The sequence below is a fragment of the Elaeis guineensis genome, chromosome 3 (assembly GCF_000442705.2).
Source record: "Elaeis guineensis isolate ETL-2024a chromosome 3, EG11, whole genome shotgun sequence".
NCBI classification, from domain to species: domain Eukaryota; kingdom Viridiplantae; phylum Streptophyta; class Magnoliopsida; order Arecales; family Arecaceae; genus Elaeis; species Elaeis guineensis.
Genome location: NC_025995.2, coordinates 107,575,186 through 107,594,929, shown reverse-complemented (window position 1 = coordinate 107,594,929; position 19,744 = coordinate 107,575,186). Strand labels below are relative to the sequence as shown.

The window sequence follows — 19,744 nt, the reverse complement described above, 5'->3', positions numbered from 1 at the left end:
GACCTCTCTAGCCCCAAAAAATTAAAATCTTACGGAGGTATTTGGTTCGTCACCGAAATCGTAATGAAAATAAAAATCGGAATGGTCAAATTTTTTGAAGCATTTAGTTCATGATCGGAATCAGAATTAGAACAAAAATTTGAATGAGTAGGGATTGAGTTCTATATAAATTGAGACATTTCCATTCTATCTTGAAATCGGAATTGGAATAGGATTCCTCCCAACCAAATGGTTTCGATTTCGATTTCAGACTCCCACTTCTCCAACCAAACACCCCCCATATGTAATCGTCCATCACCAATCTATAACAAAAAAAAAGGAAGGAACTTGAGTGATTGAAATTGTACCAGAAGAGAGAGAGAGTGAAATATAATGGCAAGGGAGGAAATTAGAGGAAGCCTTAAAAAGGAGGGGGTGGGGGCGATTGATCTAATTATCTTAAATAAAATGATGCTAAAATGTGATGCTTAGCATCAAATCATCAAAGGGAAATTTTGAATTACATGGAGTAAGAATTATCTCCACTTGACATTTCCCTAAAGGAACAAATCTCTATTGGTTGATCAGCAACCAATAACTCGCTATTGATCAATGACCTGCACCTGGATGGACGGCGAGCGATCTAATCAGATGGGAACGAGTGAAACCACGAAGCATGTCAGCCGACCACGGCTTTCGTGCCGATTATAAATTTCCAAAAAAACATCCTCATTTGAAAATATGGCCGTTAGCCAGTTTGACCAGCCCTGCTTTCCCCTTCGCAGTAGCAGAGAGGAGAGAAATCCTCGCAGGAGGACGTAGCCATGGGAAGACTCAGAGCCAAATGCGACTACGAAAGCCTCCGAGATGCCCGAATCTTGGAGAACAAGGTCTCCTACTCTTCTCCCTTGTCACCCTGTTCTTCTTCATAGCATCCCCCTACCTTTCTTTCCTGGGTAAGAAAAGGTGAAGGTTCTGATTTTTTCTTTTTCTTTTTTTCACTCGACACCAATGAACAAATATGAAGGCTCGACTGGAATCTCTCGGCCTAAACCAAAGTGCCAGAGAGCTTCAAACAATCATTTCTCATTCCATCAAGAGCAATACTCCATTAAAAAGGACTCGAAAAGCCCAAAATCGTGAGGCCACTCCCCTTCGTCGCTCAGACCGTCTGAAGGGAAAATCTGGAACCCCAAATGTCTCATCTCCCAAAGGTTTTGCTCTTCTCATTCTCCTCTCCTTTCTTCAATCCCAGAGAGATTTGGTGGTGTATAATACGTTTATGTTGTACAATTTTGATAGCTTCAGCCGGCGGGGAAGGAGCCGTTTCGAACCCAGTTCGAAGGAGACTCTTTACGAGTCGCTGCGGAAGTAAAGGGAGGGGAAGTATTCATGACCCCGTTATGGGGATCTGTTGCCATTTCTGCAGGTTAGTAATCTTTTTCACTGTACAACTTAAGCAATTTTATTTTATTTTTTTATTATCTCGTTTTGTACATTGGTTTTCACTTTCTGATTATGGGACGAGAGAGAGAGACATTTAGGCATGAGCCAACAACGGTGGTAGTTAGTGTGGTCATGTGGGAATTTATAGAGATTATTCATGTTCGATTTGAAACATTCCAACACTTACGTGGATGCTCGAGTGACTCGACCCAGCATTAACTTGCATACAGTTCTATGCCTCAAGATATTTTAAGCCTAACATATAACAGTACCTATGATTGTTACAACGAAAGCATTTGGTTTGTAGACGAATCTGTAGTCATGTCCATCAAGCCCTGTAGCATCTTGGATTGACTTCACAATCCTTATTTGCCGAGATTCCTGCATAGATAGATGATGTCAAGATTGCAGATAGATGATGTCAAAAATTATTTCATTGTTAGGAACCGCTGGGTTTTGAATGATGAAGTCATGATGAGGTAATATGGTCACTTTCTTTCCCGTCACATCTTGGATTGACTTCACAATCCCTTATTTGCCAAGATTCCTGTATAGATAGATGATGTCAAGATTGCAGATAGATGATGTCAAAAATTATTTCATTGTTAGGAACCGCTGGGTTTTGAATGATGAAGTCATGATGAGGTAATATGGTCACTCTCTTTCCCGTCAGATCTGAAAGGAAAGAAAGTGATCATATTATCTCATCAATGACTCGAGGGATTGCACTAGAATGTAAAATCATAGAAGTCTGTATTGAGTTTTCATCTAACTTTTTAGTGGAAGACATGAAATCTAAATCGAGTTTCCATCAGACTTTACGACTCATAGACAAGGACTTTTGTAATCTCTCCAATCGATCATTCCAGGAAGATTTTAAAAAGCAAGCTGGGTTGATTAAATTGCACACCTTTCTTGGTTGCAATAGTTGAGTAGTAAGTCAATTTACATTAAATATCAATCATCTTTTTTCCAATGCAACATCTATGTTGATTGCTGTCCGCAAATTTGATCATTGGCATCATTAATAAAGAAACAAATTTGCTCAACAAACAAAAGGAGAAAGGGGGATTAGAACACTTGATAGTTCATTGCTCAAAATTGCGCCTCTTTTTGACTTTATTGAAGGATGAATATATTGAACTATATCTTGGAACTTCTTCCAACTTGTTCCAGACATTTGGTCAAAAAAAACATCAGGCTGTGATGCAGAGTTAGGATACCTAGAGCAAGCTTGAGAGTTACCCATCATAAAGCTATAATACCTAAATAATAATCTTATTCTTCCAAGCAAAATTAAACTAGATCTACCAGTGAGAAAGCAAAAATAAATTCTAATCAAAGGAAAACTCACAACCTAAACTATTTAGGGATATCTCGTACCTTACTGCCTAGCTACCAAGAGGGCTTCACCACTGCCTGGGACTAGTAACTAACAACATCGTAGCAAACCATGGGAAGACCAAGTGGCCTCGCCGCTAATCACCAAAATCCGTTGGGGCTTGCGCTCAAGGGTAAATATGCACTCTAGAGAAAGCAAATTTCATTGATATGCAATGAGATGATAAATAGGGGTATTTACAATTCGACAACCTTTTATTTTAATAGGGGAGTGGATGTCCACAGAATTTGATGAACTCAGAAATAAAGTCCTAACACCACTAGAATATTGTCGTGAGGACTCTTCTAGAAGCTACATGATGGTAGGTTTGCTACCATTAAACTAAATCATATAGCATACTAACTACTATACTGCCATCTAAATATTCGATGATTTTGCCCTAGCAGTTTGATTCCTGATTTTAGGTTGCATTGATACAAGTTTAGTGTTTTGTCCAAACATTCTCATCAGAGCTCCAATTGAGGCGATTTAAGTGCATTCATAAGCTTATTTGATGTTGGACATAATAAAGATGGTTTGAGCTCGAAATTTATATTGATAAAAAAAAATCAACTTTCAAACAGACCCAACTTTACAAAATATTGATCTTTTTGGTCACTTGTTAGTCAAGTGTTACCTTGTATTCTTTTCTTAGCAAGTTTAAGAGTGGTCTGGATGTCACCAAGGTTCCTGTGATTGCAAGAGGTGTTGTATCTGCCTTGATCAACATCCTAGCTTGGAAGAGTTCGGCTTCAATAAACTACATATTAGGTACTATTGAGGTCAATCCCCGAATGCACCTAACTTCGACGAAAACAAGTCAACTAATCGGATTTTTGTTCGACAGGGATCCTCCGATGCCTAAATCAGCGAGGAGTGGTGAACAGGATATTTAGAATAGAATTTCGGCAGAGTTTCGATGCAAAATTTCTCCTTACCATTGTCTGTTCCCTTACTTTTCCTTTATAGGCGATTCGGATATGTGGAGTCTCGTTTTCATGATACTAAAGGGTAGTTAACTCCTATTATCGATCCATGATCATGGGATTGGTGAGTGGTTTATGCCTATTAATAGTCGTGGTATGTAGTCGTTATCCATGATTGTAGTGTCATGATTGTAGATTAGGTAGTCGGCCATTTGATAGTCGTCAGTCGGCATATAAGGAAAGCACTTAACACTTCAGTGTAAGATCTTTTCCCCAGCTCATTGAGGTGTCCCCTTGACCAAAACGTCCCATCATTAGGGTGCTCTGGTCATGGTAACCATCTTCATTTCCAACTATCTGTAACTTTCGTCCACTCATGATTAGCCCCTTTTGGCTTTAATCTTTGCCACTGGATCCTATTTGGCTTTTATGGGACATACTCATGTGTCACTGGACCCCATTTAGCTTTAATAGGATGTGTCGTGGTTTCTCAAGATGAGGTCCACGTGCTTGGTTGGGAATGATATTCTGCCAATGGTCCACTAGACAGCAAAGCATCCCTCATCGATGTCAGTGGTGTTTGTGGACAATCTAGAGACGATGGCAAGTGTCGGCATCCTTGAGGATAGATAACAAAGGATAGATCGGACGTCGAGAGAGAGTCGATAGCAGATTGAAGACAAACTAGTATTCATCGAAAGATAGATCGGCGATGAATTGGAGGAGCAAGGGATTGATCCTTCGATTTATGGTGGGTGACTGATTGAGGACAGATCGAAATCTGATAAAAGATAGACGGAGGATGGTGGCTGTCTGATGGTATTGACAACTAAGGTGTCGGTTGTCTGCAACAGAGATCTATAACCAATGATGGGTCGGTAAGATCCGACAATGGATTGACAAGATCCGATAATGGATCGACAATGGCTCGATGCTGCATCGGCGACAGAGCATTGATGGACAATGAAGGGGGTCAACAACCAACAGTGGGTTGGTGGACACTGACGATGGATCGATCGGAACCGATCAACTGCTGGCATGCAGCAATTTGGGGGCGATGGCTGTTATTCTAGCAGGCCAAAGATGGGTCGATTGAAACTGATGATAGTTCGGAGTTTATAGAAGCGACTGCTAAATCTCCACGTGAAGATATCAAGTTGAGGTCTTCGATAAGGACAGTTTTACCTCCAACAAATACAGTGGATGTGGCCTTCATTTAATTGAGGAGAGACAGAGAATGTGGAATGAGTGGGCATTAGAGAATAGGAAAGATTGTACCACCACATAGGCCCCCACTTTCGAGTCTGAGCCATTTTCTTTGGTTCGGACAAAAAAAATAGTCGAATTATGACTGTCGAGTTTCGACCTTCTTTGTAGTTGTCGAACTTTAATAGATTTTCTTTATTGTTGTTGGATTTTAATGGATGATTTCAGTCGACTTTCTTTGTAGTTGCCGAGCTTTGCCTATAGCCTTTTTGTGATCGGGAGTTAGGCGATCATTTTAATCAGGTACTAGCCAATTACTATTTTATTATTGTAGTCGGATGTAAGCCCGACTGCATTAATCAGTTTATTATCGAAAATCAATCGTAGTCGACCTCGTCGATATACTTTGTTGTCGATTGAACAATTATTCATCGATCAACAGTCGTTTCATCATCTTTGGATGACGTAAGTCATGACTTGCCCTCAAGTCATGCATTTGAATAATTGAGCTGTAGCCTGTATTTTGGAAATTCCATGCTCAGGTCTATTTCATATGACCTCTTCTTGGTCAGTTTAGATATGACTACTGATCGATGTAGATACGATCACTGGTCGGTGTAGATATGATCACTGATTGGCGTAGATATGAATACTAGCCGGCCTCTTCTTAATCAGCCTGAATATGATCACTATTTGGCTATGATTGTGCTTCGGCCATGATGATGGCGTTTCGGCCATGGCTATGATGATGACGCTTCGGCCATGATGACATCGGTTTGGCCATGATGACTCTCATGAGAGCTGAATCATGGAAGTTTCTTCCTTTCTGAGCTCTTCTAGCTATCGATGTCCAAGAGGCCTAAGCGGTAGCGATGATCGAAGTTGTTAATGAAGCCGAGCGACAGTCGCTGTAGTTTTTTTTTTGTTATTGGACCTTAGTCCGACTTTTGTAGCCTTCAATTAATAATAAAAAAAAATTTCTAAATGGTGAGTCTCCCCGAACGTGACCATTATTCATCATAGATGACTATTGCTAATTTAGTCGAATAGTAATATGTAATTAATCAACTGAATCTGAGTCGGAATGTTTTCGATCGATCGAAGTTGGAATATATGTTTGATCGAAGTCGGAATATTTTTTGACCAATCGGAGATGGACTATTTTTTGATCGATGGAGTCGAGTCGATATATCTTCTGATTGATCGGAGTTGAGTTAGCATATCTTTCGATTGATTGGAGTCTAAAGCTGCAAATAAGTTGGGTTGATCCGTGATCCGACCTGGTTAGACTCGATCCAGACCCATTTAAAAGACCTATGGAGTCGGGTCGGGTTCAAAAATTGGACCCATTCTTTTTTCTGGGTTGGATCTGGATTTTCTGACTTTGGACCCGACCCGATCCGATCCGACCTGATCCGTGAAGATTTGCGTTAATTTGGATCTTAAGATACATGACCCGATCCGACCCGACTCGATCCGATCCAGATCCAAATATAGGATCCGAACCCAGTTAAAGTAACTCACCCAAATAAGGATTTGGGCTTGGGCCAAAATTTTTCAAATCCTTCGGTCTTCTCCATCCAATTTCCAAACAAAAATCTCTAAAACTAAAAATTTTTCAAACCCTTCAGTTCTTTTATTCTGACTGTTATAATATCTATAACAATCCGAGGAAGAAAGATTGGATGGATTCTTGATAATTTAAATGAAGGGCATCTCAATTACTTCTTTTGACTTCTTGCTGGGCTCAATTTTCTAAACCTTCTGATTTATATTTATTATGCCATGAGGTACAAAAGTAAGAGGGCTTCTTGAATTTCAATTCATTTTATTGATTTTAAGAAATTTCAGAGCATGCTCTAATGTGCACAGATGTTGTGTCATCCACGGTATATACAGTCTTATTTTTAATCATATACAAGTATTCCTCTTGTATGATGTTTTAGATTGGGACAATTATATCATGATATAAAATTCATATTTTTTTTTATTTTTTTATTTTGTGTGGACTTGTGGAATCTTGACTCTTCTCAAAAATTGCTTGTTTCTTTCTGCTATCCAATACAATTAATTATTAAAAGTTACAGTTGGAGGATTAAAGAAAAAAAAAATAAAGAAGCCTTTCTTAGTTGTCATCAAACATTAGTATCCATTGATGGTAGGTTTCAAATAAATTAAACCCGTGATTCGATCCGATTCGAACCGGACCTGTATTTCATGGATTAGGGCTGGATTATATATGGATCCAACCCGACCCGAATGATCCAATGGATCAATAAATTCTATCATGGATCTGATCCGATCTAATTTTTTATCGGGATGGGTATGGATCCAATATCAAGACCCGATCAAGAAATCAGGTCGGATCGGGATCACTCAGAATTCGATCCGACTCGACCCATTTGCAGGCCTATCGGAGTCGAGTCGACATATCTTCTGACTAGAGTCAGCATGTAGAGTCATCTGATCGGAGTCGGCATGTAGATTCGACCAATCGGAGTCGGTATGTAGATTCATCCGACCGAAGTCGGTATATAGATTCGTCCGATCGGAGTCGATATTTTGATCCTCTTGGGACTCATCTCGATTCGAAGATCAGTATTTTTTTGCTTTGACCCTTCGGGGTTTGAGCCAGAGCTCGTATTTGTCGTCAAATCATCTTCAATCGAAGCTCGTATTTATTATCGAATCATCTGTTGATTCATCATTATTTTTCTTTCGACACGATGTTGTAGAAGAAAAGTCCTTTGATAGATTTTATTTTATTATGGTCATAGTCGTCGAACCATTGTTGTGACTCATCAAGATGACGAAAATATCCAAGTATGGAATCTTCCTCAAAAGAACTGGAGAGAGAACGTGACCATTTCTTCTTTTTGGATGCTTGTCGAGGAGAAGGGGATCGCTGTTCTTCAGAGTTGGCACATTACAATGTCGAATATGTCGAGAGCTAGCATATCATGAATGCTTGGGGGCTAGGAGTCGACACGCTACGAGTGCCAAGAGTATTGTTGATGTGAAGTGGGGCACGACGGCTGTGTCGGGATGGCACTGTATGGGGTGCCGATTCCTCCACCACCGGCTGCTGCTGTTGTTGTGTTTGCTTTTACTAGAGGCTGTGAACTGCCTCTGTCAACATCTTTATCTACTGCACTAAAGCAACGAATTGTTGAGCGTCAATGGTGATGATTGGATGCAAGGAACTAGGCTTTGTCGGTGGAGATGGGAGATCTTTTCGATAGAAAGATTGCCTGGTGGAGTTGGTGGAGACTTTCTGGACTCTCATTTTTTACATGATTGTTGGGTTTTTCCCTACCTGATATGCCAATCTATTACGGTCAATCTTCGAGTGCGCCTGACTCCAATGAAGAACAATCTATAAAATAAATCCACTGATCGGATTTTTGTCTAATGAAGACTCTCCGATGTCTAAGTCAGCAGAGAGTTGTGAACATGATATTTAGAATAAAATTTTGATAGAGTTTCAGCCCAAAATTTCTCCTTACCATTGCCTGTTCCCTTACCTCACCTTTATAGGCGATTCAGGTATAACCGTTGAACACGTGGAGTCTCGCTTTTTATGGTACTAAAGAGTATTTAACCCCTATTATCGGACCATGATCATGGGATTAGTGGACGGTTTATGCTCACTAACGATCCTGATATGTAGTCGTTACCCACGATTGTGGTGTCGTGATTGTAAATTAGACAGTCAACCATTAGGCAATCGTCAATCGGCACATACCGAAGTGAGTTTGGTTAAGAGAAGTGCTTAACATTTTAGTGTAAGATCTTTTCCGCAGCTCATTGAGGTGTCTCCTAGACCAAGACGTCCCATCATTAGGGTGGTCCGATCATGGCAACCGTCTTCATTTCTGACTAGCTGTAACTTTCGTCCACTCACGATTAGCCCCCTTTGGCTTTAATATTTGCCACTGGACCCCATTTGACTTTAATGGGACACACTCATGTGTCATTGGACCCGATTTGACTTTAATGGGATGTGTCATGGTTTCCCAAGATGAGGTCCACGTGCTTGGTTGGGAATGATGTTCTGCCAATGGTCCACTGGAAGCAAAGCATCCCTCGTCGATGTCAATGGGGTGTGTGGACAATCTGAGGATGATGGCGAGTGTCGGCATCTTTGAAGATAGATAACAGAGGATAGATCGAACGTCAAGGGAGAGTCGATAGCAGATTGAAGACAAGCCGGTATTCACTTGAAGATGGGTCGGTGATGAATTGGAGGAGCAAGAGATTGAACCTTCGATTTGTGGTGGGTGACCAACTGCGGACAGATTGGAATCTGATGAAGGATCGGCAGAGGATGGTGGCTATCTAATGGTATTGACAACTGAGGTACCGGCTGTCTGCAACAGAGATCTATAATCGATGATTGGTCGGCAAGATTCGATGATGGATTGGCAATGGCTTGATGATGCATCAACGACAGGGCATTGGCGGACAATGAAGAGGGTCGATAACTAATGGTGGGTCGGAGACGCCAATGATGGATTGATCGGAATCGATCAACTGCTGGCATGGCAATCTAGGGGCGGCGACTATTGTTCCAGCAGGCTGAAAATGGGTCGGTTGAAACCGATGATAGTTCGGAGTTTATAGAAGCGACTACTAAATCTCCATGTAAAGGTTCCAAGTTGAGGTCTTCGGCAAGGACAGTTTTACCTTCAACAAATGGAGTGGACGTGGCCTTCATTTAATTGAGAAGAGAGGGAAACATGGAATGAGTGGGTGTTGTAGAATAGAAAAGGTTATTCCACCACAGGCGAGTGTGGATGTTCAGCTGTGATCCATGATTTCTTAGACTACTTGAACTACATTAAGAATTAATCACAAACCTACAAGGAAAAATAATATTTGTAAAGTCTGCTTGGGTTTTATAGGTTTAATTTAATACAACCATGCTTCTCTTTGAGGCAGCTAACAGGAAAATCTAAGGACAGTTTTTATTGGAGAAATTTTTGTTTTTAACTGCATTTATTTTAATACAACTATGTTTCTCTTTTATAAATGTCTTGAAACGCCAGTTACTCTAGGGAGACCATTCAGCTAATAATTCTGAAGGAAACAGAGATACTACATGATGTTGAACAACTTGAGCATATGAGGCTGTAGGCTAACATGATTCTCGTATAGATGATGCTCAGGGTAGAGCTACAAATTTGTTGAAAAGCCATTATTTTGAAGCTGATTTAGAGAAGCATGCAAGGCTGTAGGAAGGAGCTTTCTTTTTTGAGCTGGTTATGTTTGATTACAGGCAGAAGAAGTTATGTGGAGAAGAGGATTGCAAGAGATGTGGGGATGGAGATATAAATCAGCCATGCATAGGTGAGGCCATGAGGGATTAGTAAGACCTTAACTTTCATAATTGAATAATTGTTTCAATTATGAGATATATTAACCCAACTTTTACTAAGTGTTTTACAGGCAAGACAGAATGCTCAGTTTGCCATTCTTCCAATGGAGTCCTATGTCGTGCTTGTCTCAAAGTTAGATATGGTGAAGGTATGGCAATTTAGTTAGCATGAAGGAAGAAATAACCGACAGCCATAAACTGCAACTTCTTGCTTCTTGTGGTTTTTGCCCTCTTTTTCTCTGACCTTCTTCCCCTTTTTGCTCAATTGTGGCTGCATTTGCACTTGCTTCAATGCATACAGCATGAATTCTCCATGTTATAGTTTCTTTTTCTTTTTTTTTTCTTTTCATTTTTACAACTTGCCAACATAGCATTCAATGGTTTATGGATCTAGAACTCATAAACTAACATGGCAGAAATGGAGGAAGTTAGGATGAAGAAGGATTGGATGTGTCCTCACTGCATTGAAGAGAAAGGAATCAATCCATATTGGATTTGTAACAGGTAACTATATTGTGTATCTCTCCTCTTCTCGATGATCTTTTTAGGGATTAAATGGTTTTAGGTTTTGGTTATGATAAACCATCAGTAACAGTATTGACATTGGTTTTTGATAAACAATTTGACAGCTCCCTCTGTTTGAAGAAGCGAAAGATGGTGCCCACCGGAATTGCTATTTACCGAGGTTGTACATTGCATATTCTTGCTATAAAAATTACTTCTTTTTGATCCTTTTTTTGCCCTTCTTTCGGCCTGATCCTTTTTCTTCTCATGGTATTTGCTTATAGCTCGCGAGCTGGGATACAAATCTGTGGCACATCTTCTCATGGACAAGCTGAAACACGAAGGCTGTTTGAAGATGAATGATGATGATTTTAACAGACAATGATATCCATATGTAGCGTCCAATTAATATGAATGGCAGGAAATTGTCCACAAAACATGACAGAAAAAAGAAGAAAATTTAGGTACTTAGGTATTATCAAAGTTTCATTTTGGAGCAAATTTTGTGCATATGATGGATGATAAATTGTTGACTGCAATGATAAGCTATAGCTACTGATTGCTTATAAGTGACTGAAATGGGATCCAACTATCTTTACGTGCTCTGTTAAGCTTTTCCATTTTGCTTACAGAGTTCACTGGTATATTTTTGTCTGAATCTCTCTGGCAACTAGTACAATATATTCGGGTCCTCATCCATTTGACTGGAAAACAAACATCTGTTTCCTAATGTTAGGAAATGATGGAGGTATCCTTGTAGGCTAATTTTTGATTTTTGGGCTTGTGACCTCCGTTTTGTTATGTCTTTTTTGTTTTTTCACTCCCTTCATTTTTGTTGTTGTGCATTTCTACCCGGGATCCAATGTAATTGGAAGGTTAAGTTATAAAAAGGGAAAAAAAACTCCTAGGTTGATGTTTTATTAATCATAAGATACACCTACATAGTGCTAATCCATCGGATCATGAGATATTTCATCACCATTCATGAGATATTTTATTAAAATATTAAAAAAAATAGAATGAATAAATTTTAAAAATATTTGAACAGTTTTGATAAACATTATTCTCTTTTTTTATGAATGTCTCAAAATATACACAGCATCATGCGGTAATTTTTGAATACCGTTGAGGACTCCATTCCTTTTATCAATCATAAGTATATATTAAAATATTTCATTAGTAGTTCATCTAATGCTCCGTTGTCTCAATCTTTGTTGGGAGATCACAATATCATCAATTAACCAAACTATCCTTCATTTAAGTTGGTTGATTGAATCATAGACATCTATCAAATCGCCTTTCATTGAGAGGATCTCAACGTTCCTTCGAATCAGTCATTTGCAACGTAACCTTGAACAACAACATTTCATACGTATCTTTTCCAAAAAAAAAAAAAAGGGAAAAAAAGAATCATACGTTTTTGAGACCACCCATCAACTGCTAGCCTACCGCAACGTTCTTTCTCCTCGGCTTTGGGCTCGGCGTGTACACGAGAACCGGGAGACATAAAATCGAACAGGTTATCCCGGCTAGCTCTCGGCGGATGCATCGCCGCCTCTCCGCCTTCCGAATCCCGACCAATGGCTCGCTCCTCCGGCTATCCCACTCCCTTCCTTCTTCGGGACCTAACCTCCCCGATCCCCGGCTCGATTTCGTCCGTAACGAGCTCGAAGAGCTCCAATCCCTGCAACCTATGGCCGCTCCGCGCCCAGAGCGAGCTCGGGAACGAGGCCGAGAAGAAGGGAGAGGAGCCGCCGTTGCCAGTGCTGGAAGAGGGAGGGAGGTGGAGATATCGCACCCTTGGCCGGAGTGGGTGGAGCTGATGGAGCGCCTCCTCAAGAAGGGCTATTTGGACCGCACTGCGTTCCAGAGGGCTTCTCCAGCTTCCTCTTTGAGTGCTTCCAAGGACTCCAACCACATCCGGACCGCCTGCCTCAATTTCGCGCGGAATCACTTCGATCTCATCAGGTGAGAGATGGATTTATTCTTATTTAAAGCTGATGAAGCTTTAGAGACCGGAAATTTTGCATTTTTGATTTGCCTATTATTGGATTTTTCTAGTTTAGCGCATGCCAGTTTGTGATTTTATGATTCAGTTAGTCTTGTTTGTCGGTAAAGAGCGAAAAGGTTTCAACTTTTTCTTCGTCAATGCCGTTTGAACAACCAACACGAGGAATTTGATGCATCGTACTGGAAAAGATTATGGGTATTGTGTTTTATAATCTTAATAGCATGGATGATCTCTCAAATTAGGAGATAAAAGGGCAGGTTGCCAAATTTTATTGGTTTTTTGATGGGAAAGTTGTTTCTGTTGTATTATTTGGCCCCTTGAATCAATATTATTAGTTGCAGATAGGAAAAAGAGGTTGAATTTTGTGCTAGGAGCTGAAGGGAACAATGGATAGAGATTATGAAGTAATTCCAGATATTTAGTCCAAACTTGAGTGTGTGAATTTAGATCCACGAGTAGATTTGGGTATGTACATGTATGCAAATAAGTTGCAAAATCTCACTCACATTATGGTTTATTGGTTAATATCATAGTTAGCTTTTTAAGAAGAGTCCTATGATATTCTAACAGAAAATTTAGTGACTTGAAGCTCTGCAAACATATATGGAGGTGAAAGGGTGCAAGCATGGTGGTGATGAAGACAAAATCAGAGTTGATTTCAATTGTTTCCTTGACTTGTGACATACCAAATAGCTTGCAATCTATCGTATCGTAACTATCTCAATGGGATATGCAAGGAAAAAGCAAGGAACACATTCATGAAAAAGGGTAGGAAAAGTCAAACAACTTTTGCAGAACCTATGTTATAGAGTGATGCTTGGTCTCTTTGTTAAAAAATTTTGCAGCGTGCTACACTTTCACTGGTGCATAGAGTTTCAAGAAAGGGGAGAAAACAATTGTTAGGATTATAACACCATTTTCACTGGAAAACAAGCCTATCAATTGACTCCAGGTATACAATGCCACAGAATTGTGCTTATGCATAAATTGGTAGAATTTTATGTTCTAAACTTAAAAATATGGCATTCTGTTTCTTTTGCTACTATTAAACCTATATTACTATTCTGAATTTTAAAAGCCACAAAATGTATCCAAAAAAAAAAAACTGTGGATATCTGTCATGGGGCGTAAATGGTCTCGAGTCGGGTTTCATGGATATGATCAATTCATGACATGATTTCTTCCATTGTTGAACTAGCATTTTTTGGCATAATCAAGTGAGTGGAGTTTCACAGATTCAGGTGCTTTATGGATTCATGTGCTATATTTTGGTAATAGACAAATTACTGTTAATTTATTTTGTTTTTTTACTCATGTAGAAACATATCGTATCTAAGAATATAACTACATATTCAGATCCTGTTGTTGAAGTTTGGAGAAATCTTTCATTACTTTCACTTGTTAGTATCTAACATTAACACATTTTCTGTATTTAGATCATTTGAGCCTTAGAAAGAGATCTTGCAATTTCATGAATGTAAGCTTCATAAAATGAAATCATTTTTTCTGATGGTTGGAACTATAAAATGCATTTAAAATGCCAACATCTTAATGCATTTCTTCTTAGGTATTTAAAATGCCAACATCTTAATCCAGTCAGCCAGACCACCAACTTATATTTTTGAAACAGGGAAGATGCTAAAATGATATCTGAAAAGTTTTGTTTACTTACACCTGTCAATTAAATAAGAAACGTCTAATTGGTATAAGGAAAAATAAATTGGATGGTTTCCAAACAGCATTTAGGGGAAAAAATAGAATTTGTGAGAGAAAGTAAAGAAAAAGATGGATAAACATGAGTGTGGATTGTTTATGAGGGATCACAATTAGCTTTTGGACTGATCAACTGTACTTGTGAAAAAAGAATGATATGCTTTGACCTTTTACTTTCAACCTTTACTGCTCAAAATATATTTGTGAAAATGACCCTCACAGTTTGATGCCTTTCTAAAGCCCTCCGAGCCATTATGCTCAGAGATTATTTCTGTACTACGTAAAGGAAAAAGTAGAATCCTTTTTTCGTTACATTCAACTTAAAAGACATGCATCATTGTTCCCCTTCATTGCTTAAAAGATGTATGCGTCAGTTTTTCCCCTCATGTGGCATTTACATTCATGTTTACATTTATTGGAAAAAAAAACAGAAATTGCCTTAAAGAAATGAAAGGTCATTTCTCTTTGAATCAAATCAGTTGATTCTAAATGATTTTTCGTCTTGTTCTTGCATGACCAGGGACAAACACCAAGACAGCTGTGGAAATCCGAGACTAAAGGTTTACTGCAGCTGCTCCATTCTGATAATGGAGGAAATTTATATAGCTACCATCTTTTCTGGTTTGACTATTAGTTGTATAACCATGATATCTCTTTACATATAGCATCATTAGGCATTGGACATGAGTTTTACGTGGCAAGAAGAATATGGATCCCCAAAAACCTTTACACGAAGACCACGAACAAATATTTCCTTTTCTTTTTTATGGTTTTTAGAATGCTTTTTTTCTACTCCCTTTTTTTGTGTGAAGCTAATTTTATTTCCTACTCTGTGCCATGGAATATTCTTGTGAAGTTTTATTAATATTTATGCACTATAAGGCTTTGATGCAGGTATTTGTCAAGGAGAGATATTCGGATTATTGTGAAATGGGGATGCCCAAGCATAGACCGAAAAGTTGTCAATTCAGCGAAGCGTTTGAGGGCTCATGTGGGCATCGAGGAAGGAGATGTATGTGCCAGAGATACTTACTAGAAGTTATATTATATGAGTTAAACGAAAACTACAAAATCTTTGATAATCTCCAATGCTGTCTTTTGTTTGACAGGTTTGCAGCTCATGCAGTTTGCGGGGAACCTGTGAGAGGGCATATGTGAAGGCTCGTGAGGATGAAGGGGGAAGAACTGTGGATGTTATCCGAATTTTATTAACACTTGGTCTTGATATCATCACTGGGTCGGTGGAGAACCCAGCATGCCTCAACAAAACTGTTAAAGAATCTGTTAGGAAGCTGCTGAATGAAATGGTGGAGTTCAGTGTCAAGGAACTTGACTCCAATACTCTGACAGTGACCTCTGGAAAGCCTTTATCTAGGCTAGAGAAGTCAAGTGGGAATCAATTTTTCAAGGGCCAAATTGCTGTCCCTATGAAACAGGGCGACTGGATTTGTCCCAAGTAACCTGACAGATCTTTCTTCAACTATCATCTTGATCATTTTTTCCCTCATTCTAAATGGCATCTCTTGATTATATTACTAGGTGCAACTTTCTGAACTTTGCCAAGAACATCAAATGTTTGCGCTGCAATGGGGAATTCCAAGAGAGGCTTAAAAGGTTGCAGGAGGACCAAGAGCATCTTCCTCTCAAGAAAGGAGACTGGATATGTGAGAAGTAGGATTCTTGGTATCTTGATTCTTGACTTCGATTAAGAAATCAGTGCATGGTTTTATTTTTCATTTGATTTTTCTGCAATTTCTTGCAGGTGCAATTTCTTGAACTTTGCCAAGAATACAAAATGTTTGCAGTGTCATGAGAAGCCCCCAAAACGCCAACTTAATCCTGGGGAATGGGAATGTCCATCGTGAGTCGTTGATCCTTTGCTAATTATTCTGCACCTTTGCTTTGAATATGAAAATTTCATTTTGGTGTGGTTTTTATTGTGGTAATGGTAATCATCAAAATTGTTGATATAGTCAAATAGTGTGGCATTTGTTCAAGCTAGTTATTATGTTCCATTGTCTCCCCTGACAGGAGATTGATATCACCACAAAGGAACTTAATTAACTTGATTTTTGTGATTTATTCAATGGGGGGGAAAAAAAGATGAGAACACTTGCATGATATATTGTTTTGCAGGTGTAACTATATTAATTTTAGGAGGAACATGGTTTGTTTAAAATGTGATTGGAAACGACCTAAAGCATCAAATGGTGGAGATTTTGCTGGGTCCCATCATCAGAATCAAGGACATCAGAAGCATTCTGCTATCTCATTTGTCAGAAACAGCGATGACTCCACTGGACAGCATGTTCAATGGAAGCCAACAGAAGTAGAAGACTCAGATTTCTGGAGTTCTGGGGAAGATGGAGATGGCAATGATGAAGATAAGTTAGGTGCACAGAATAAATTTGCAGATAATTTTCCAATATTGGGAGGCAGGAGCACTCTCTCCCAAGACCCTGTTGCCTGGGAGAGGTGGAAGGAAGAAATGTCCAAGAGCAGTAAAGAGCATCCAGGGGAGAGAAATCAAGAAACTGATGGTGGTTTTGATTCTGCAGGTCTTAGAAGCAGCATTGAGTTAGATGAATCAAGCGGTGAAGATGAGATAGCTGAGTGGTTCCAAAGTGCAAAAGATAATGGAAAATTAAAAAACTATTCCTAATGAATTTTCTTGCATTGGACAGACTGATTTTGTTAGATCTTATTAGGTCATCAGAATGCCTTGTTGGAATAATTATGGCTTTCTTTTACTGAATCATCTTATCTATTTGTATTTTTTTTTTTTAATATACTTTGAGAATCAAATATAGCTGTATATTAGAGATCTATGATATTTATTTCATTTAAAGAATAGAATTTTGAGATTTTTGTTTCACTTGCATGGCAGTCATGTTAATTGGAGCAGTTGACGTCTGCCACACGGCAGAAACAAAGTTGTCTTTAGAGCAGGATGCCACCAAGAGGTGCTTTGAGATCCCTGCAGGGTAGATGATTACTTTGGATCAACTGTAATCTATCTATCCTGTACATTAAAGGGGAGTTCGGAGCTCTCCCAGCACACCACGTGTCAAGCTCTGACCTCCCCCCGGCACTGTTTTTTTTTCCTTTTTTTTTTTCCAGTAACAGATGGTGCATTTTTTTTTTTGCCTTCGGTCCCGAGTCGCCTGGAAGGTTCCTGAGCCCTCCCGAACCCTCGCGGATGCTACTTTCAAACCTTGCAGATGCCAAACTCCCCCCGACCCCTTGCGGATGCCAACCTCCTCCGCGCTCCAGGTGCTTCCCTTCTCTCCTCTCTGCCTCTTCCCGCCGGTTTAATTTTCATTGTAAGTTGCTTGAATCTGTGATCATGGCCCTTTCAGTTGGAATGGGCTTAAGAGTCTCACTTCAAGCATGAAATGATTATTATACCATGGGAATGGTGTCAAAGGAGACAAATGATGCTCTTGCTGTTGTCTTCGACATTGTAAATTATATTGTATGAAGTCAAGGGAACAGTCTTGGCTCTTGGGGCTATAAAAATGAAGGTAGGATGCTTATCTTCAGGAAGGAAACCGAGTATCAGAGGCATCATCACACTTCTTCCCCCTTTTTAATGAATAATTCAGATGCAAAAGCTCCCTTGGGTACCCTGGTCCTGGCATAAGATTTTATGAGACCTGGTAAATGAGGCAGAACCAAATCGATCTGTTGGGACATACCGACCGACATCAACGCCGACTCATCAAAGCCGACTCATCGACGCCGACTCACCGACGGGTCCTGATACCGACCCATCCGCGAGGATGGACCGACCGACTTTGTCCGTCTGACGACGGGCAACACCGACGGTAATTATCGATCATTCCCGGTCGGAACACGTCGGCCTAACAAACCAACACTGCCTCCGATCGTCTAGAAGCCGATTTCCCATCACCGACCTCCTGTCGGGTGGGACATCATCGACTCACGATCGGATTGGACATCATCGACTCACGGTCGGTCTGGACAACCGACGACCGACCTCTATAGGCCCTTCTAGACGTCGAATGAGCGGCATGGGCTGCAGTCCTATCAAGGAAATGCCGTACAACCACCAGAGGGCGTTGTCCTGTCAGAAAACCTGGGGCGCTGTCCTGCCAAAGACGCAAATTAATTCCTAGGACCTGTCAGCTCGTCAACAACGTGACAACCTCCGACGATTTGACAACTCTCCAGTTGTCTACATCACCGACGGCGGGACCATACCACCTCTTGCTATAAATCGGGGAAGGCAACAGTGCTGAGGAGGTTCTTTTCGAAACCCTCGAGCTCTCTCTCCCTAGCTCTCGTTCTCACCCTCTTCTCTTGAGCTCTTTGATTCCTTTCTACTGTTGCCTAGTCTCCTCTCTGACTTGACCGTCGGAGGGTCCCCGCCGGAGTCACCTCCAGTCAGTGCGGACTTCTTTTGCAGGCGCTCGTTCCCGGCGACCAGGCGACAAGGGGATTGGCCGCAACAGATTGGCACGCCAAGTAGGGGTTTGCGTTCCCCAGAAGGTGCCTGACACTGGATCGTCTGACACTGGATCGTCCGACACCGGATCGTCTGACACCGGATCGTCCGACACTGGATTGTCTGACACCAGATCGTCCGACACTGGATCGTCTGACGTCGGATTGCCTGACATCGAATCGTCGAGCGTTAGGACACCTGACATCGATTTGTCCGGATCGCCCGTTGGTAAGATCGGCAGAATCAAGGTATGACGCAATAAAGAATCCACTCCTTTCGCCCGACGCCCCACTCGCGTGGAAACGCGAGCCGATGTGACATCAGGCTCAGGAGTGGGGGGGCAATTGTTGGGACATACCGACCGACACCAACGTCGACTCACCAAGGCCGACTCATCGACGCCGACTCACCGACGGGTCCCGATACCGACCCATCCGCGAGGATGGACTGACCGACTTTGCCCGTCTGACGATGGACAACACCGACGGTAACTACCAATCATTCTCGACCGGAACGCGTCGGCCTAACAAACCAACACTGCCTCCGATCGCCTAGAAGCCGATCTCCCATCACCGACCTCCTGTCGGGTGGGACATCACCGACTCACGGTCGGATTGGACATCACCAACTCACGATCGGTCTGGACAACCGACGACCGACCTCTACAGGCCCTTCTAGATGCCGAATGAGCGGCATGGGCTGCAGTTCTATCAAGGAAATGCCGTACAACTGC

The 19,744-nt window shown here is 40.7% G+C and overlaps 2 protein-coding genes across 3 annotated transcripts; both read left to right on the top strand.

Moving 5' to 3' along the window:
- The first annotated feature begins 160 nt into the window (after positions 1 to 160).
- LOC105041096 (uncharacterized) lies at positions 161 to 11,422 on the top strand. 2 transcript variants are annotated; one of them, XM_019849188.3, is made up of 8 exons: positions 161 to 869; positions 1,007 to 1,193; positions 1,288 to 1,408; positions 10,217 to 10,287; positions 10,387 to 10,464; positions 10,732 to 10,819; positions 10,945 to 11,000; positions 11,104 to 11,422. In XM_019849188.3, exons 1-8 carry the CDS (start codon positions 804 to 806, stop codon positions 11,202 to 11,204), a joined length of 768 nt encoding a protein of 255 aa, XP_019704747.1. In that variant the 5' UTR covers positions 161 to 803; the 3' UTR covers positions 11,205 to 11,422. The 2 variants fall into 2 exon arrangements, with proteins under 2 accessions (XP_019704747.1, XP_010916199.1); XM_010917897.4 differs by having other exon boundaries at positions 336 to 869; positions 1,282 to 1,408; positions 11,104 to 11,419.
- Positions 11,423 to 12,251: 829 nt separating this feature from the next.
- LOC105041097 (uncharacterized) lies at positions 12,252 to 17,310 on the top strand. Its single transcript, XM_010917899.4, has 6 exons — positions 12,252 to 12,787; positions 15,438 to 15,555; positions 15,653 to 15,999; positions 16,083 to 16,214; positions 16,306 to 16,404; positions 16,680 to 17,310. Exons 1-6 carry the CDS (start codon positions 12,363 to 12,365, stop codon positions 17,203 to 17,205), a joined length of 1,647 nt encoding a protein of 548 aa, XP_010916201.1. The 5' UTR covers positions 12,252 to 12,362; the 3' UTR covers positions 17,206 to 17,310.
- Positions 17,311 to 19,744: the final 2,434 nt, after the last annotated feature.